The sequence below is a fragment of the Lycium ferocissimum genome, chromosome 12, assembly GCF_029784015.1.
Source record: "Lycium ferocissimum isolate CSIRO_LF1 chromosome 12, AGI_CSIRO_Lferr_CH_V1, whole genome shotgun sequence".
NCBI classification, from domain to species: domain Eukaryota; kingdom Viridiplantae; phylum Streptophyta; class Magnoliopsida; order Solanales; family Solanaceae; genus Lycium; species Lycium ferocissimum.
The window spans coordinates 40,161,258-40,182,824 of record NC_081353.1 but is presented as its reverse complement, the minus strand read 5'-3'; the positions used below and the strand labels follow the sequence as shown (position 1 = coordinate 40,182,824).

General features: G+C 33.6%; 1 protein-coding gene across 1 annotated transcript; it reads right to left on the bottom strand.

Moving 5' to 3' along the window:
- Nucleotides 1-17,883: 17,883 nt before the first annotated feature.
- On the bottom strand, nt 17,884-21,162 carry LOC132039934 (high mobility group B protein 9). The gene is made up of 5 exons (XM_059430491.1): nt 20,647-21,162; nt 19,903-19,981; nt 19,633-19,798; nt 18,327-18,709; nt 17,884-18,091 (listed from the first exon to the last, which is right to left on the bottom strand). Exons 1-5 carry the CDS (start codon nt 20,787-20,789, stop codon nt 17,999-18,001), a joined length of 864 nt encoding a protein of 287 aa, XP_059286474.1. The 5' UTR covers nt 20,790-21,162; the 3' UTR covers nt 17,884-17,998.
- Nucleotides 21,163-21,567: the final 405 nt, after the last annotated feature.

Sequence of the window (21,567 nt, the reverse complement as noted above, 5' to 3'; positions counted from 1 at the left end):
GAGAACAATTTAGCACCACTAGTGACAAGCCAAATACAAGAAGACAAATATAAACAAAAATAAATCGAGGTATGGAATTCATGTTCGTCCTTCATTGATAACCAATAGTTAAAATATAATTAACCAATCAAGTCATTTATTACATGTTAAAAATCCGAATAAAAATTAATTATAACCTAGTTAAAATATAATTAATTACACTGCTAATATAATAAAAAAATACAAGGAGTAAAACTTTTCCTAATTATAAACTATATAAAAGTAAAAATAAAATTGGCTTCTACTTCATTAAGTTTGAAATACAAGGAGTAAAACTTTTTCTAATTATACATAAAAGTATTTCTCATTGCACTATTAAAGGCAGGAAACTTCCAGCTTAAAATTTATATTACAAAAATACTCTTCCTATTAACTTAAATATCTTTTTTATTAAAAAAAATACCAAACGTGTTTGAAGGGGTGTAATCATAATTAATTTAGTTACAAAGATGACTAACGGTTTTCCACTTTCAATTTGGTTTTCAACCACTGCACTTGTTGGTTTGGGTTTCTAAAGTGAAAACTGACTTTTAAATTTTAATTAATAATTAAATATAAGATTCAATTTGAGAAGCGGAGCACACAGAAACCTTCCAACAAATTGGATTATTTGCAAGGTTCTAAGTGTTTTCTTATGACGATTAGAATAATTGCCTTAACTAGAAGGCCAGAGTGTTAGAATATTGGGTTTTCAGGTACAATTTCTATAAATGTTTGGATAAATTGCCATGGTCTCAAGGTCGTTACAGGGCATAAATTAAACTTACATTAATACTTGAAATACTCTTCAAATTATTAGAATAAATGAAGTTTACATTTTGATACCATTTAAAGGCTGGTAACCTTTGATCATGAATTTCAACATAAATTGTGGATGTATATATAAGTGAGAATATTTCCATTACAATGCGAGATCCTTTTTTGATTTCTATATTGATGTGTTTTAGCAAGCAATGAGAAGTATTTCTTTCATATTATAAGAGGTATAAAATATTAAAGAGTTAACTTTAACAAGTTATTTAGAAGAATTAATTATGCCTTTTGAGTTTACGGGTCTTGAATTTTGGAAAATAATGTACAGATTCTGAATAAATTATTTATATAATATAAGCGAATTTTAAATACAAATACAAGATTTGGCCCAAAGTTATTGAGTTCTGCGGAACCCAAAGCAGAATTGTAGCTCTGCCGCCCCTAAACACATGAAATGCACGTACACAAGGCATGTGAGGTTCACTTTATTACATATTATGTGTACCTCATAAAATTAAAATAATAAAAAAATCACATTTATTTAATTACATTTTGATTGTTTACCTTCGTAAGTCCGACAATACCCAATTATATAATCCACATTAATCAGTCACAAAAACTTATATTTATTCTCTTATGTATAATTATTTACTCAAATCATTAATTTAATTATAATGTTGATATTATTTTATAAAAGAACAATATATTACATGACTCGGCATATACGTGCAACGCACGTGTCGACTAGACATCTAAAATGCTGAGGGGAAATCAAAAGGTAAATTAAGAAGTGATAAAGTATAATTTAATCAAATAACACTTTCGATTGTTGTTATTAAATGATATTTTAATAGATATGTCAAAACTTAAGGAAGAAGTAATATTTTGACACGTCTTTTAGATAATTTCGAAGTCATGATATATGACACATGGCAAAATGTAGCTTCTCTAGTTACTAACGATAATCAGTAAAGTCTCACCATAAAGATAGTCACAATGAATCAGTAAAGTCTCACCATAAAGATAGTCATAATGTTACGGATAAGGGTAAAAGCCAAGTAGGCTTTTTTATAGGATCAGGCTTGGTGGTAGTCTAGAGCACCGTTTCTGTCATAATATTAGCCTTGTTATGTAGTTTATTGCTTTTGATATCTGTTAACATTTTTCGTTTCCTGTGTTGTCGTTCTTGCACTACTTGGTTGTTGTTATTATACTTTTTATGTATGTTTTTTACTGATTTCTTTATTAGTTGTCATGTTTTCTTTACTCCGTTTTACACTTTATAACTATTTTGTTTTGATGCACTCGAGCCGAGGTCTTCCGGAAATAACATCTTTACCTCCGCAAGATAAGGGTAACATCTGCGTACACTGCACCCTCCCTAAGTGATGACATATGACACGTGCAGAATGTAGCTCCTCTAGTTGGTCCTCGATGAGAACGAGAAAGAGGAGACTCGGGAAGAGGTGAAAATTAAATATGTCTAGCCTAGTAAAAACTCATAAATGTTCTTGCATATTGAAATAAATAGAAAAAAAAAAATCTATCGTAGTAATAAAAGATCAAAATCCTTGAACTAACTAATACTTAGAAATTTATAATCAGCTTAAACAAAAACAAATCATAAGAGAACATTGATGTGAAATACAAGGGTCATTGTTATAATTATAAACTACATTTCCTAAATCGACCACTACTTCAACAAATGATATATACAATTTTCTAAATGCTTAAAAAATACAAAAGGCAACTTAAGAAGAGATTAAGTGTAATTTAATCAAATATCTGTAGCTATTATTGTTATTAAATATTTCTTAACAAATGTGTCACAACTTAAGAAAGGAGTAATATTTTGGCACATATTTTAAAAACTCGAATTTAGAGAACATATGACTCGTGGCAGTGTAGCTCCATTAGTTACTCTCCTCGAGGGAATTTCGATGAGATCGAAGGAGGAGACTTGGTGAGAAGTGAAAATTTCATACGTCGGCCCCTAGTAATAACACATACTCCTATATGTTATCGCATAGTTGAATATAAATAGAAAAAAATATAGCCGAGTCGTAAAATGTTATCGCATATTTGAATACAAATAGAAAAAAAATCTAGCCTTGTAGTAAAAGATCAATATTCTTAAACTAGTTAGTACTTAATTATAATCAGTTCAAATAAAAATAAATCATAAGAGAACGTCGATGTGACATACAAGATTCATTTTTATAATTATAGAAACGTTTTCTAGATCGACTCTTGCTTGAACAAATGACCTATAAAATTTTCTAAATCTTTAAAAGATTAAAAAAGGTAAATGAAGAAGAGAAGCCTGTTTGGATGGGCTTAAAATAGTATACCATTATAAGCCAAAAAAAAAAAATAAGTTGGGGTAGACTTTTTTTTTTTTTTTTGGCTTATGTCGTTTTCGACTTATATGTTGCTTTTAGATAAGTTTTCAAAAATGGCCCAATTATTTTTTTGGGCTTATTTTATGCACAAAATGGCTTTAAGCTAGCCAGTCAAACACTCAAAAAAGCTGAAAACAACTTATAAGCAACTTATAAGCCAATCCAAACGGGCTCTAAGTGTAATTTAATCAAATAACAGTTATTATTACTGTTGTTAAATATTTTTTAATAGATGTGTCAATACTTAAGGAAGGAGTAATATTTTGACACGTCTTTTAAAAATCTCAAACTCATAACATATGATGCTTGGGAGAATGTACCTCATCTAGTTACTCGAGAGAGAGAGAATAGCGACGAGATCGAGAAAGAGGAAACTCGATCAAAGAGAGGTGAAAATTAAATGTAGCTTCTCTAGTTACTCTCCTCGAGGGAATAGCGATGAGATTGAGAAAGAGGATACTTCCCTCCACGGAATAACAATGAGATCGAGAAAGAGGAGACTCGAGAAGAGATGAAAATTCAATACGTCTAGCCTAGTAATAACACATAAGTATTGTCGCATATTCAAAATAAATAAGAAGAAAAAAATTCTAGCCTAGTAGTAACAGATCAAATCCTTGAACTAGCTAGTACTTATAAATTTAATATCAGCTTAAAATATATATTTTTTAAAAATTCATAAGAGAACATTGATGTGGAAAAAATAACTTAGTACAAAAGAATTAACACATTTGAAATTTTTCTAACCTGGAGATTTATCAACTAAAGGAACTTCATGTAGTAAACTTGTTCAAACTGATGAAGCAAAGTGAAATAATGTTTCCTCAATGCATATGAAGCACTTGTTGTGGTTGGAGAAAACTTGAATACTGAGCTCACTTCTCTCCATTTTTTGTCTGTCACAACCTGCATATATAACTTTTTCTTTAAATAACAAGTAAACTTGGGTCTTACATTATTGTTCTTGATGCTTATACTAGTACTAGTTTTCCGACACGTGTGTCCCATGTTAATTTGTGTAGACTCGGCATATACGTGCAACGCACGTGTCGAGAAACTAGTCTTCTAAAATGCTTAGGAGAAATCAAAAGGTAAATTAAGACGAGATAAAGTATAATTTAGTCAAATATCACTTCCTATTACTATTGTTAAATGATATTTTAATAGATACGTCAAAACTTAAGGAAGAAGTAATATTTTGACACGTCTTTTAAATAATCTCGAAGTCACGACATATGACACATGGCAGAATGTAGCTTCTCTAGTTTCTCTCCTCGAGGAAATAGCGATGAGTTTTTAACTTTGGCTTCTTCTTCAAAGCCAAATGAAAAAAAGGTCTCTCAAAAGCTATTGAATCTCAGCGGGCAAAGGCAAAGTACATTAAAATTTCACTGACTTATGCTTAAATCTTATTCATTAATTACCCTCCTACCAAGGACATGACGTTAGATAAGAGGATATGGAGGTTTCGAATTAGGGTAAAATCCAAGTAGGCTTTTCGATAGGATTAGGCTAGATGGTAGTCTAGAGCACCGTGTCTGTTTTAATATTAGCTTTGTTATGTAGTTTATTGCTTTTGATATCTGTTAACATTTTTCGTTTCCAATGTTGTGGTTATCGGACAACTTGGTTGATGTTAGTATTCTTTTTGTGTATGTTTTTTACTGCTTCCTTTATTAGTTGTCTTGTTTTCTTTACTCCGATTTCCTCTTCATAACTATTTTGTTTTGATGCACTCGAGCCGAGGTCTTCGGAAATAACATCTTTACCTCCACAAGATAAGGGTAATATCTACGTATGATGTACCCTCCCTAACGCATGACATATGACAGGTGCAGAATGTAGCTCCTCTGGTTAGTCCTCGATGAGAACGAGAAAGAGGAGACTCGGGAAGAGGTGAAAATTAAATATGTCTAGCCTAGTAATAATATACAAATGTTATTACTAGGCTACGAGTGCGTTCGTAGCGTGTTTCTATGTATGTCTGCATATATGGTATGTGAGCAAATGACCTCGGATGATAGTCAGGATTTCGTGTTGGATTTGTGAAACTTGGGAATTTCTGGTGTCTGGTGCCCGCTATGGCGGCACCACGACCGCAGCAGCGGTACCGCAGAAGTAATGGTCCTGCCGCTGTACGATCTGGCACTATTGGCGTGAACCACGGAAGCGGTCACGAGACTGCAGAAGCGGGACCGCTGAAGCAGTAATGTGAATGCTGAAGCTGGTGACGGGCAGTTAGATTCATTAAATGTGTGTAAAAAGCCTTAAGTTCTTCATTCAATACCACTCCGAAAATAGAGCTATTGGGAGCATTTCAAGGCGTTTCTTGGGGGAAAATCATTGTGGTGAGTCCTTCCATTTTCGTTGTTATTCCATATTCCATTAATCACCTTAGAAATCCATTAATCATGCTAGTTTCATTAAGAGCTTGAGGATTAAAAGAGGGTTCAATGGGTTCTTCAAGCTAGGCTATTAAATCTTGATTTATTGATTGGGTTAGCTTCATTGAGCATGGAATTAATTATTAGAAACTATTATTGCATGATTCCTTCCTAATTAATGGCTAATTTATGGAATTGGAAGTTAAGGTTCATACCCAAATTTGGGGTTTTGCCTAGAATCCAAATTTAAGTGATTTGTTAGTCCTCTTAGCTTATAATTGATGGGAATTGATCACCTAGAACATTAATTTCATGCTGAGACCTATAGATTCTTAAATTCATATGTTGAGACCTATAGATTCCTAAATTCATCTTTTTAGTTCATAAACCTCATTCCATATGTTGGGATTTGGGTCTTGAATAGAAGGATTGAATGATGTTTTTTATTGATTCTAATTTCATAATTCAGATATGATTAGACTTTCATTATCTCGAGGCTCAAAGGAAGAGAAAGATTAAGGTTTGAATTGACTATTGGAGACTTTGATGTTCCGCTCTCTTGATAGGTTACGGTTTACTTTATGGTGAGACTTCAATTAGCGAAGTGTATATTTAGATGATATTGAAGAGAATGTATGTAAACCTTCAAGTATGAAGTTGGGTTGGATATTATCTTAGGTTGGGCCTTATTGTATGATTTGGGGGCTAGCCACCCCGTAGTGTTGATTGACTTATCTTGATCTATTTACTTATTGGCTCGTTGCCAGGTTGAGACATTGGGTATTGGTGACTAGTGATATATCATGACTATGATATTGCGGTACTTTACTTGATTTGATAGTGAGATGAGAATTGTGATTCCAATGTGGCTTATTGTGTAGCCTTATTATTGATATTATTTGGTGTACATGTATGGCAATCGTTTGGATTGAATTGGTTTGTTGATATTACATTGCATCGTATTCATACTCATTTCCATGATACATTGAAATTGCATGGTTATGATACTGATGATAATAAGTGAGAGAGCGTAGCCTCCAAGGTCTTTGTCGGATAGCGTAAAAGAGATATGAGAGTCCGTGATCCGAGGTCATTTATCGGAGCGGAATGAGTGTACGTTGCCTGAGATCTCTTACCGGGAACGAATGAGTGCTCGATACCCGAGGTCTCTTGCCGGGATCGAGAGAGTGCTCGTGATCCGAGGTCAGTTTCGGAGAGAGTGGTACATGGACTTTGCGGGTCCCCCATGGATTGTGCTATCAAGATGTGATGTTCCATTGTCATAGTACATATGAACGGTGCATATGCAGTGCATTCATACATACATTATTGCATTGCATTGTACCTTTTGGTTTCATGTGATATTGTTATGATATGGTTGTGACATGATTGTGATATACTGGTTCGGAACGGTTGTACTGAGACTTGGCACAGTTGAATTTAGATGCTATAACAAAGGTGATGACTTGTTGTGATATGATTGTGATGTATGTCGGTTCGGATTTATCTTACCTTAGCTAGTCTTAGTCGGCCTATGATACCTACCGGATTTTTGTTGTTTGTACTAACTCGCACCCTGTCGCATTCTTTTTATGAATACAAGAGTACCGTATGGGATCTACTTCTACCCTCATGGCCGATATTTCGAGGATTGTTGATTCGAGTCTCTTCGTGCGGCATGAGGACGTTCGCTGCCCGAAGACTCTTCCTATTATTATGTTTTGCTTTCCATTCTGAGACATGATGTTGAGACTATTTATGTATTATTATTCAGACTTGTAGTATTTAGTTTAGATGTACTTGTATGATCAGACCAGATACTGGGATTTCATTTACTTCCGCACTTATTTATATTATATTTGAGAGACTTACGTTATTTTACTTTCTTCCGCTATTTTCTATTATTTGTGAATGATGAGTTAAGGGTTCGCCTACCGAGGTGGGAAAGGTAGGTGTCCGCACGACTTAGTGAAATTGGGTCGTGACATACGTCCAGCCTAGTAATAACACATAAATGTTATCGTATATTTCAATATAATTAGAAAAAAATCTAACCTAGAAGTAAAAGATCAATATTCTAAAACTAGTTATTTCTTAATTATAATCAGCTCAAATAAAAATAAATCATAAGAGAACATCGATGTGACATACAAGAGTCATTTTTATAATTATAGAAACATTTTCTAGATCGACTCTTGCTTGAACAAATGAGCTATAAAATTTTCTATATCTTTAAAAGATATAAAAAAAAAAAAAAAAAAAAAGGTAAATAAAGAAGAGATTAAGTGTAATTTAATCAAATAACAGTTACTATTTCTATTGTTAAATAATTTTTTAATAGATGTGTCAGTACTTAAGGAAGGAGTAATTGTTATAATATGAAATTAATATCAATGAACACAACTGTAACAATCAGAATCATAAGAAGAAGAAGAAGAAGAAGAAGAAGAAGAAGAAGAAGTGATGACAGATTCAGTCGAATATAGAAATAGAGAGAAGAGGAAAGAAGTAAGTGATATGATTCTCATTCATTGTGTTAATCCTTATACATGATACAATGGTAGATATATATAGTTTCTAAGCCAACTTATGAGTCACAGAGTTAGTTATAACTAACTTTGTGAAGAGGTGTTTATAACTAACTAATCTTAACTGCATAATGAGCTGTCTAAACTGCCCCTACTTACTTATTTCATCTAACACTCCCCCTCAAGCTAGGAGGTGTAAAAATATTAAGAACCCCTAGCTTGAACTTCAGATTCTCATGTTGTACTTTGGTGAGACCCTTGGTGAATATATCTGTTGGTTGTTCCTTTGTGTTTACATACTGAGTTGTGATCATTCCTTGTTGGATTTTTTCCGCTTATAAAGTGACAATCAATCTCAATGTGTTTTGTTCTTTCATGGAACACTGGATTTGCAACAATTTGCATAGCTGATTTACTGTCAATGTATACCACAATAGGCTGATCAATCTCTAAGTCTAGTTCTTTTATCAAGCCTTGTAACCAAGTCAATTCTGCAATTGTAGTTGCCAAGCTCCTGTATTCTGCTTCTGCAGAACTTCTAGAAACAACTGTTTGTTTCTTAGATTTCTAGGATACTAGAGAGTCTCCTAACTTGATCATGAATCCTGTAACAGATTTTCTGGTTATGGCGCATGAGGCCCAGTCTGCATCACAATATGCTTTTACTGTGTTATCACACTTGCTAGAAAGTAGCAGGCCTTTTCCTGGTTAGTCTTTAACATACCTAACAATCCTTAGAGCAGCCTCCATGTGAGAAGTTTTTAGTTGCTGTAGGAATTGGCTTAGGCTTTGTACAGCAAATGAGATATCAGGTCTTGTTACTGTCAAATATAGCAACTTTCCTATATGTCTCTGATAGGCAGTTTGATCAGCTGTAGGATCTGTTCATTTCTTGTCATTTTGATCCAATGTATCATCATACTCCTTTGAACTGAGTTTTTTGTTGATGTCAATAGGGGTAACAGCAGGCTTAGCACCTGCCAATCCTACATCTGAAATGAGTTCCAATGCATATTTCCTTTGATGCATTGTGATACCTTGACTGGACCTAGCAAATTCAATGCCTAAAAAATACTTCAATTTTCCCAAGTCTTTCATTTTAAATGTATGCTGTAAGGATGCTTTTGTTTCTTCAATCAGTGCCAAGCTATCACCTGTGATTAACATGTTATCCACATATACAAGAATAACCACCATGCCTTGATTTGTTTTCCTGGTAAAAAAAGAATGATCATACTGACTTTGCTTGAAGTTGAAGTTGATCAAGGCCTCTGATAACTTGGCATTCCATTTCCTTGGTGCCTGTTTCAATCCATAAAGGGATTTTATCAGTCTGCACACATGATTCTCCCCTTGATTAGTAAATCCCTTTGGCAATTCCATGAAAATCTCATCATATAAGTCACCTTAAAGAAAGGCATTGTAAACATCCATTAGATGAATATGCCATTTCTTAGCAGCTACAAGTGATAACATTGTTCTAACAGTAACCATTTTCACAATAGGTGAAAATGTCTCTTGGTAGTCAATCCCCTCCTTTTGACTATATCCTTTAGCTACTAATCTTGCTTTAAACCTCTCTATTACTCTATTTGCTTTATACTTAATCTTATATATCCATTTGCAACCTATTGTAGATTTTCCCTTAGGGAGTTGCACAATCTTCCAAGTATTATTATTTTCCAAAGCTATTATCTCTTCTTTCATTGCTTGCATCTATCTTGGATCTTGCATAGCTTCTGAATAATTCTTTGGTTCAGTGGTGGATGAAAAAGCAGCAACATAAGCCTGATATTTTGGACTCAATGTGTCATAACTGAGATACTTGTTAAGTGCATAAGGTGTATCCTCATGGATGTTCAGACTCACAAAGTCTTTCATCCAAACTGGAGGCTTTTTCCCCCTAGCTGATTTCCTTTGATCATTTACTGGTTGAACTTGTACTTGCACCTCTTGTTGTTATGGTTGGGGAATTTGAATCTGTGGTACAAGTTCTTGTCCTTCAAGCACTGGATCCTGGTCCATATGAGTAATTTGGTCTAATGTGATTCCTTCTTCTTGACACACTTCATTCGGTGCAGGATTTCCTTCATTGAACTGGATATAGTTTGGCCAAGAGTCTATGTCATTCTGACCTGCATCCACAAAGACAGTCTTTGATGCAGTGTCTTTATTCTTGAAAGGAAACACATTCTCTCTGAACACTACATCCCTATTTACAAAAAAACACTTTATTAGTGAGGTCATATAGCACATATCCCTTTTGTACAATAGAATAACCCATATGTATTGCTGGTCTTGCTCTAGACTGCATTTTATCATGTTATGTCAACTCTTTTGCAAAACATAAGCACCCTATTATTCTTAAGTGACTGATAGATGGTTTTTGGTTGTAGAATTTCTCATAAGGTAATGCATGATGCAATACAGCAGTCGGAATTCTATTAATGAGATAGACTGCTGCTTGGATACAATGTCCCCAAAATTCAATAGGTATATGAGCTTGAAATCCTATAGCTCTTGTAACCTCTAGAATGTGTCTGTGTTTCCTCTCAGCAACTCCATTTTGCTGAGGGGTGTACACATAAGTCCTTTGATGAATGATGCCTAATTCTCTGAACATATTTGAGCAGGCAATGTCAAGAAATTCAGTTCCATTGTCAGTTCTAATTATTTTTATAATCTTGTTGAACTGATTTTTAATCAAATAAAAGAATTGTTGTAAGCATACAAACACATCAGACTTATGTTTAAGTAAAAACACCCATGTAGACCTTGAGAAATCATCTACTACAGTTAAGAAAAACTTGTTTCCATCAATACTAGGAGTTTTATAAGGCCCCCACAAATCTACATGTAGCATGTCTAGTCTCTTATTACTTTTAATACTGCTAAGCTGGAAAGGAACTCTTGTTTGTTTTGTATAAGGACAAATGGTACAGCCTTCGATCCTATCTTTCATATCTTGAGAGTTACAAGGAAACAGTTTGTTAAGAACATTGTATGAGCTGTGGCCAAGCCTTATATGTCATACTATCAAATCTAGACTAGGTACTGTTTGATATTATTGATTGACTTCTGCACTACTACACAGATCCTGCTTCCATCATGAGCATGTTGATTCAGCAACAAATATAAACCATTCAACTCTTTACCAATCTCCTTCACCCTCCCAGTGAAAAGATCCTGCAAAATACAAAGATCAGGAAAAAGGTTTGCAGAACATTGTAATTCTCTAGTAAGTTTAGAAACTAAAAGTAGGTTATACTTGAACTGTGGAATCAAGAATACATTAGATGTAGTACTTGTTTTTGACAGTGAACTACTTTCAATATGAGTTACTTGAGTCATGTCACCATTAGGTAAATGCACTTTCTTAGTAATGTCAGCCTTTTTAATTGTTTCTTCTTTAAGTAACTCTGATTAGAAGTTATGTGGTTAGTAGACCCTGTATCAATAATCCATTCTGGACTACTACTGGGGGCTACTAATGCCACATCTTCCACCATACTTGTTACATTGCCTGTAGCATTTGCTGAAGGCACATTGTTGACACTTCCATGGTTTTTGTTCAGCAGCTGCACAATCTACTCATACTACTTTCTAGTAAACATATTTCCAAATTGTTGTTTTGAACCAAAACTGCTAGCAATATCACCTTCGGCAGCAATACTTTGCATCCCATTCTGAGACCCTCCATTAGGCATATAAGAACTTGCATGTGCATTTTGACCATATGTCATAGTTGCAGATTGACCAAAGCTCTGAGAGTTTGTGTTGCTCTCAGACATTGTAGGTTCTCCTAACACATTGTATGCAGCACCATAGTTTGAATTCTGACCATTTTTCCTGCCCATTACCCCTTTCTTGGACCTAAAATTAGGTGGATAGCCAATAAGTTTGTAGCAAGTTTCTTTGCTGTGACCTTTACATTCGCAAAACTCATATATCAGGTTATAGTTATTTGGTTTCTCGAATTTCTAGTTGCCATAGTGATTGTTGTTACTTTGGTTACTACCACCATAGTGATTAGCACCTTGATTTCCATAGTGGTTAGCACCCTGATTACCATTGTTCCTTGAGTACATAGCTAGTTCAAAACTACCAACTGCAGATGTTGGATTTGCTCCTAGCACACCAGAAGCGGCTGCTACTACTTTCTGAGACTCATCACTCACAATCATTCCATATGCCTGATTTACAGATGGCATTGGATTCATCAGCAGGATTTGACTTCTTGCTTGTGAATAAGATTCATTCAGTCCCATGAGGAACTGAAATAGCTTTAGTTTTTGTAAATGCACCACAAAATCTCTTGACTTAGAACATTCACATCCAGGTGCAGGAACCAATGATTCAAATTCTTCCCATAAGTTCTTCATTTTTGTGAAATATGTGGAAACTGAAGCACTTCCTTAAGTCAAGGTAGCAATTTCTTTGTGCAAGTTGAAGGTTCTTAAGCCATCAACCTTGTTAAATCTCTTAAACAATTCATCCCACACTGTTTGAGCAATAGAAGCATTCCTCCAAGAATATTCTTGGAAACAGCATTCATAACCCAAAATAAGACTATGGCATTTACTCTTTCCCAGTGATTCCACATTACTTTTGGAAATTTGTCTTTACGACATGTGCCATCAACCAATCCTAGCTTAATTCTACCAAGTAAAAACAACCTCATTGATCTATACCATATAGAGTAGTTTTCAATACCTGTAAGTTGAAATGAAATCACTTGAATTCCACTCACATCTGATGGAGACAAGAACAAAGGATGGTTGTAGTCTATTCCTGGGGCTTGTGTTGTTGAGTGATTCCCAAAATTATCACTATTTTCTTGATGAGTTGAAGCTGTTCGATTCCCTTGTAAATTGGGATTGATTTGAACATCATTAAGAGAAGTCCTAGTCCTATTCTCACTACCAAAAACTCCATTATTAGTCATCTTTCCCATAAACCGTTTTCTTGTTGTAAACTATAATCTCGGAAGCAAAAGAATTAAAATCTTTGAATCAAGAATCTCAAAGATCAACAGCACATGAAGCAATTCTAGATCGAATGCTCTGATACCATGTTATAATATGAACTTAATATCAATGAACACAACTGTAACAATCAGAACTAATGACAGATTCAGTCGAGTATAGAAATAGAGAGAAGAGGAAAGAAGTAAGTGATATGATTCTCATTCATTGTGTTAATCCTCATACATGATACAATGGTAGATATATATAGTTTCTAAGCTAACTCATAAGTCACAGAGTTAGTTATAACTAACTTTGTGAAGAGGTGTTTATAACTAATTAATCTTAACTGCATAATGAGCCGTCTAAACTGCCCCTACTTACTTATTTCATCTAACAGTAACATTTTGACACATCTTTTAAAAATCTCGAACTCATAACATATGACGTGTGGGAGAATGTAGCTCATCTAGTTACTCTCGAAAGAGAGAGAGAACAGCGATGAGATTGAGAAAGAGGAAACTCTAGGAGAGGTGAAAATTAAATGTAGCTTCTCTAGTTACACTCCTCGAGGGAATAGCGATGAGATTGAGAAAGAGGATACTCCCCTCGACGGAATAATGATAAGATCGAGAAAGAAGAGAATCGAGAAGAGGTGAAAATTCAATACGTCTAGCCTAGTAATAACACATAAGTGTTGTCGCATATTCGAACTAGCTAGTACTTATAAATTTAATATCAGCTTAAAATATTTTTTTAAAAAAATCATAAGAGAACATTGATGTGAAAAAATAACTAAGTACAAAAGAATTAACACATTTGAAATTTTACTAACCTGGAGATTTATCAATCAAAGGAACTTCATGTCTGAAGAAGTAAACTTGTTCAAACAAATGAAGCAAAGTGAAATAATGTTTCCTCAATGCATATGAAGCACTGAGAAAACTTGAATTCTGAGTTTACTTCTCTCCATTTTTTGTCTGATACAACCTGTGTATATAACATATTTTCTTTAAATAACAGGTAAACTTGGGTCTTACATTATTGTTCTTGATGCTTATACTAGTACTAGTTTTCTGACACGTGTGTTGCACGTGTGTCCCATGTAAATTTGCGTAGACTCGGCATATACGTGCAACGCACGTGTCGAGAAACTAGTCTTCTAAAATGCTTAGGAGAAATGAAAAGGTAAATTAAGATGAGATAAAGTATAATTTAGTCAAATATCACTTCCTATTACTGTTGTTAAATGATATTTTAATAGATACGTCAAAACTTAAGGAAGAATTAATATTTTGACAGGTCTTTTAAATAATCTCGAAGTCACGACATATGACACATGGTAGAATGTAGCTTCTCTAGTTGCTCTCCTCGAGGAAATAGCGGTGAGTTTTTAACTTTGGCTTCTTCTTCATAGCCAAACAAAAAAAAAGTCTCTCAAAAGCTATTGAATCTCAGCAGGCAAAGGCAAAGTACATTAAAATTTCACTGACTTATACTTAAATCTTATTCATTAATTACCCTCCTACAGAAGACATGATGTTAGATAAGAGGGTATGGAGGTTTCGGATTAGGGTAAAAGCCAAGTAGGCTTTTCGATAGGATTAGGCTTGGTGGTAGTCTAGAGCACCGTGTCTGTCATAATATTAGCTTTGTTATGTAGTTTCTTGCTTTTGGTATCTGTTAACATTTTTTGTTTCCTGTGTTGTCGTTATCATACTACTTGGTTGTTGTTATTATTCTTTTTATGTATGTTTTTTTACTGCTTTCTTTATTATTTGTCATGTTTTCTTTACTCCGATTTCCTCTTTCATAACTATTTTGTTTTGATGCACTCGAGCCGAGGCCTTCAGAAATAACATCTTTACCTCCGCAAGATAAGGGTAATATCTGCGTACGATGTACCCTCCCTAAGTCATGACATATGACACGTGCAGAATGTAGCTCCTCTAGTTAGTCCTCTATGAGAACGAGAAAGAGGAAACTTGGGAAGAGGTGAAAATTAAATATGTCTAGCCTAGTAATAACACAAAAATGTCATTGCACATTGGAATAAATAGAAAAAAATCTAGCCTAGTAATAAAGATCAAAATCCTTGAACTAGCTAACACTTATAAATTTATAATCAGCTTAAATAAAAACAAATCATAAGAGAACATTGATGTGAAATACAAGGGTCATTGTTATAATTATAAACTACATTTTCTAAATCGACTACTACTTCAACAATGATCTATACAATTTTCTAAATGCTTAAAAGATACAAAAGGTAACTTAAGAAGAGATTAAGTGTAATTTAATCAAATATCTGTAACTATCGTTGTTATTAAATATTTCTTAATAAATGTGTCAAAACTTAAGAAAGGAGTAATATTTTGGCACATCTTTTAAAAAACTCGAACTCAGAAGAACATACTACTCGTGGCAGTGTAGCTCCATTAGTTACTCTCCTCGAGGGAATTTCGATGAGATCGAAGGAGAAGACTTGGTGAGAAGTGAAAATTTCATACGTCCAGCCGAGTAATAACACATAAATGTTATCGCATATTTCAATATAAATAGAAAAAAATCTAACCTAGTAGTAAAAGATCAATATTCTTAAACCAGTTAGTACTTAATTATAATCAGCTCAAATAAAAATAAATCATAAGAGAACATCCATGTGACATACAAGAGTCATTTTTATAATTATAGAAACATTTTCTAGATAGTCTCTTGCTTGAACAAATGACCTATAAAATTTTCTAAATGTTTAAAAGATGATTAAAAAAAAGAAAAAGGTAAATGAAGAAGAGATTAAGTGTAATTTAATCAAATAGCAGTTACTATTACTGTTGTTAAATAATTTTTTAATAGATGTGTCAATACTTAAGGAAGGAGTAAAATTTTGACACGTCTGTTAAGAATCTCGAACTCATAATATATGGCACGTGGGAGAATGTAGCTCATCTAGTTACGAGAGAGAGAGAATAGCGATGAGATCGAGAAAGAGGAAACTCGAGGAGAGGTGAAAATTAAATGTAGCTTCTCTAGTTACTCTCCTCGAGGGAATAGCGATGAGATTGAGAAAGAGGATACTCCCCTTAAGGAAATAACGATGAGATCAAGAAAGAGGAAACTCGAAAAGAGGTGAAAATTCAATACGTCTAGCTAGCCTAGTAATAACACATAAGTGTTGTCGCATATTCGAAATAAATAAGAAGAAAAAAATTCTAGCCTAGTAGTAACAGATCAAATCCTTGAACTAGCTAGTACTTATAAATTTAATATCAGCTTAAAATATTTAAAAATAAAAAATAAAAAAAAAAAAAAAAAAAAAAAAAAAACATGAGAGAACACTGATGTGGAAAAAATAACTTAGTACAAAAGAATTAACACATTTAATATTTTACTAACCTGGAGATTTATCAATCAAAGGAACTTCATGTTTGAAGAAGTAAACTTGTTCAAATTGATGAAGCAAAGTGAAATAATGTTTCCTCAATGCATATGAAGCACTTGTTGTGGTTGGAGAAAACTTGAATACTGAGCTTACTTCTCTCCATTTTTTTCTGTCACAATCTGTATATATAACTTATTTTCTTTAAATAATAGGTAAACTTGGGTCTTACATTATTGTTCGTGATGCTTATACTAGCTGTAGTTTTCCGACACGTGCGTTGCACGTATGTCCCATGTAAATTTGCGTAGACTCGGCATATACTTGCAACGCACGTGTCGAGAAACTGGTCTTCTAAAATGCTTAGGAGAAATCAAAATGTAAATTAAGACGAGATAAAGTATAATTTAGTCAAATGTCACTTCCTATTACTGTTGTTAAATGATATTTCAAAATTTAATTAAATTTCAAACTTATACTGTAAGTTGAGGCATAGCAGTTTCCAAAATGCCTTTAGTGCTGCTTAATACTTGGAAGAAACGGTTGGTTGATTGTTAGAGTAGTTTTTTTTTTTTCTAAAAGAAAAAGAAAAACCTTTTCACTTTAAGAGAATTTACAATGCCATAACTAAAGAATTAAAGTGTACCTGTTGGACTTTTAATTCTTCCTTTAGTTGATAAGATATGAGTATTTAATTAGATTTACTATTTAATTAGATGTTTTATGACATTTTGATTTAGTGTAGGGACAAAGTGGTAATCCAACTTTGAAGATAGGAGCTTCCCACATTTATTATAACTATGATGCAATTTGGGTCTTGAGTTGTATTCTTTTTAGATGAAGTAAAGATTTCATAGAAGGCATCAAGGAGATGCAAAAGGATGGAACAAGGATATTACAATTGAGATCACAAAAAAGTTATACTAGCTCCTTAAACAGTGATAACTATTTTAAGACTAGGAAGCTAATGAACTGCAACAAGTTTTCAGTGGTATCTACAGGGGCTATATTGTACCAGCTGAATAAATACGACAAACATCTAAATTTGAAAGAGGTGATTTGGAGTTGATAAACCTCCTACAAATAGAAAGACTTATTTGTCACACCCAGCAGCTTAAGGTTTATTAAATAAGCTAATGCTCGAATATCTTAAAATCCTACTTGTTCTGTCTTATGTGGATTAAAAACTCTATCCAATTTCTTTTATAGAACTAGAAGTGTCAATTTGTGAACTATATTACATCAGCTCTACCGATGTTTGAACCTCGAATTACATCCCACTGCCAATGAAGACTTTTTTTGCTATGTAGAAATCTGCATTTTTGTGATGTAATCACCAAGTCTGAAGTTTGATAAACAAGACCATATTATAAGCATGAGAATTAGTCTAGGGAAACAAAAGTTTTGAGAAACTACACTTCTGGAAATAGTTTCATCCACGAAAAAGCCACAGTTTTGGAACTAGATTAGTACAATGTAAAATTTACATGTTGATATTAAGCAAAATGAGCCATATACCCTGCTCCTTTCTTCTGCCAGTCAGTCACCTTTAGTAGCCAGATGTGGTCATCAATCTTTCCTTGTACTCCTTCAATTCCTTCTGGTACCTTTCCTTGTCTTTCACACCAATGTTTTGATACACCTGTATGTATAGATTAACAATCAGTATAATTCTGTTTTACTGATTTGAGTTTAAGTATAAAGTAACTACGTTTCAATCTCAAGCAAGTTGTAGCCGACTAGATGAATCCTCGATGTCCATGTCGGTCATTTAAAGCCCATATTCCAATATTATGGAAGAGTTAGTTTCTCATTCTCAATTTATGATGAATCCTCACTGTACATAATACAAAACGATCGAGTTTGAGCATGCTTACAGTTTTTTCTTCAGGAGATAGATTGTTCCAAGATTCTCCAATCATCTTAGTGAATTCCCTCTCTTTATTTGGATAAAGAGATTTGAGCATGGCATGTTTTTCAGCAAAATAGAAGTTGTATCCACTCCTATTAGGCTTTGGGCGGTTAGGGTCTCCTCCCTTCCTCCTCCTGTTCCTCCGTCCTGAATGGTGGTGAGGTGGTGAATTGTAAGGTACAATCGCATTGCACGTTTGTGCAGGTAATTTGGAAGAAGATGATGAAGCTGGTTGTTGTGGATGGTAAAGTACTCCATTGAGAACTTCAGATCCCATTTTGATGGACACCAAATAACCACAGTCAAATTTGGCATCAATTGTCCCTTCAGCTTGGAAACACATTGACCCTAAATACACAAGAATATACAGAATAGCCAATGTGAAGCTCATTGAATAATGCTGTAACATTTTAAAAGAAAAAGAAAATGTACGAAAGACACTCACCAGTGCTACTAGACTAGTCCTGATTTGTAATAATGTAGTAACAACATAACGTAGTGGTTGCTCGGGCTCTTCAGAAATATCCACAGGTGCGTGTGGGATTCTCCAAAAATTGTGCATTCTTGGAGAATCCGACACGGGTGTAACAACATTTTGGAGTCCGAGCAACATTGTGGGACAGCATTTGGTTACTCAAAAATCTTAGAGCTGGTTAAATGTGTTCCAATCAATAATGCTAAAGGTACATATTTACTTTATGTGTGCAAGTATTTAATATGTACACAAGCAATTTCTTTTAAATGTTTACTGTATTTTGAAGAATTCACATGAGAAGTAATATTTTGACATGTCTTTTAAAAATCCCGAACTCATAATATATGACACGTGATAGAATGTAGCTCCTCTAGTTACTCTCCTCGAGGCAATAGCGATGAGATTGAGAAAGAGGAAACTCGAGGAGAGATGAAAATTGAATGTAGCTTTTCTAATTACTCTCCTTGAGGGAATGGCGATGAGATCGAGAAAGAGGATACTCTCCTCGGGGGAATAGCGATGAGATCGAGAAAGAGGAGACTCGAGGAGAGGTGAAAATTCAATAAGTCTAGAATAGTAATAACACATAAATGTTGTCGCACATTTGAAATAAATAAGAAGAAAAAAAAAATCTAGCCTAGTAGTAAAAGATCAAATCCTTGAACTAGGTGGTACTTATAAATTCATAATCAGCTTAAAATATGTATAAAAAAAAAAAAAATCATAAGAGAACATTGATGTGGAAAAAAAAAAAAACTTAGTACAAAAGAATTAACACATTTGAAATTTTACTAACCTGGAGATTTATCAATCAAGGGAACTTCATGTCTAAAGAAGTAAACTTGTTCAAACTGATGAAGCAAAGTGAAATAATGTTTCCTCAATGCATATGAAGCACTTGTTGTGGTTGGAGAAAACTTGAATACTGAACTCACTTCTCTCCATTTCTTGTCTGTCACAACCTATATATATAACTTATTTCTTTAAGTAAACAGGTACAGTAACAAGATTTATATAAATGAAATAAAATTTAAGAAGAAAATAAAAGAGAAAAAGACATTTTAACCTTGTCAAAGCCACCCCTTTTTGTCACCTCTACATAGAGAACATACAAATCAAGATCCTTTCCTCCAATCACAGGAACCCTTAAACACAAAACAAAAAAAACAAATCAAAGATTAAACAAAACAGAACCCTTCACTTTTTAAAAAAGGAAAAAAAGCCAGTCAGTGGTGGACTCAAAATCTAAATGATGTAACCAGACTTAATAGAGTGAGACATTTAATTTAATTTAATTTATACTTATTTTTCACTAGTAACTAAATAGAGTTATAAATTTGATAGTAAGTTCAAAACCTATAATTTTAAATTCTAGTACCATCACTGTACATATACAAGGTTCCATATAGAAATATTAGTTCTACCAAACCCGCAAACCCATGATTGAATCTGCCACGGTGTGTCTAAGTTGAAAAATGCAGTAAATATTTTTTTTCTAAAAAGGAAGTAAAAGAGTAAATTAGTACTCCCTGTCCCAATCTATGTGGTACGGGACATAAGATTTTTTTAATTTTTAAAAATAAGATTTATATATTTGAAGCATAAATGACGGTTAAAGAAGAACTCAGACTCTCCAAATTCAAAAGGTGTCATATATATTAAAAAAAATTAAATTTTTTAAAATAAAATTTATATATTTAGAATCTCAGTAAGAAGGAGTACTAAAAAAGATATATAAATGACAGTCAAAGAAAAACTCGGCCTCAAAATTCAAAAGGCGTCACGTAAATTGAGACAGAGGGATGCTTACGTGTACTTTGAGCCCATAACAGAGTGAAAATTCTTGAGACATTCCTTGAATAGATTTGGGTCATTCACAATCTTCTCATGTGAAGCCATTGGTGGAGGATACACTTGTTTGTTGGCCTGAACTATAGCTTCTTGAGACATCATTGGTTCGCCGGAAAATCAAGAAACCGGTGAACAAAGCTAGCTTAGTTAATGGTTTGGGTGTAAACTTTGAGGAAAACAGTAATATGAAGAAAGGTATATAAAGAAGAGATAATGAATAAATACAAAGATATATTGGAGTTTTTCAGACAAGTGTTGAAGCATCGGTTATATGCAGAGAGTTTTTTAAATTTGGCTTCTTGTTCAAAGCCAAACCAAAAAAAAAAAAAAAGAGTCTCAATAGCAATTGAATCTCAGTGGGCAAAGGCAAAGTACATTAAATTTTCAGTGACTAATACTTAAATCTTAATCATTAATGACATTAGATAAGACGGTATGGAGGTCTCAGATTAAGGTAGAAATCTAGTAGGTTTTTCAATTGGATTAGGTTTGGTGGTAGTCTAGAACACCGTGTCTGTCATAATATTAGCTTTGTTACGTAGTTTCTTGCTTTTGATAGCTGTTAATATTTGTCATTTATAGTGTTATGGTTATCGCACTATTTTGTTGTTGTTACTGTTCTTTTTATGTATGTTCTTTACTGCTTTCTTTATTAGTTATCTTTTATTTACTCCTTATTTCCTCTTTTATAATTATTTTGCTTCGATCCATTCGAGGTGAGGTCTTCGGGAAACATTATCTTTACCTCCGCAAAACAGGGGTAAGATCTACTACATTTTTATCCTCCCAAAACCTTACTTATGAAATTACGTTGTGTATGTTGGTTGTATTCATTAATTAATGCTCTGTTTTTTTTTTTTTCCTCTCTGTTTCTAAGCTT

Excerpts from the sequence above, each read along its gene's own strand:
- LOC132039934 (XM_059430491.1), bottom strand. The coding sequence starts at position 20,789 with ATGATGTCTCAAGAAGCTATAGTTCAGGCCAACAAACAAGTGTATCCT. Across the intron at positions 19,982-20,646 it reads GTTATGGGCTCAAAGTACAC|GGTTCCTGTGATTGGAGGAA; the intron begins GTAAGCATCCCT and ends TTTGTGTTTAAG. Across the intron at positions 18,710-19,632 it reads CTTGATTGATAAATCTCCAG|GGTCAATGTGTTTCCAAGCT; the intron begins GTTAGTAAAATT and ends TTGTGTATTTAG.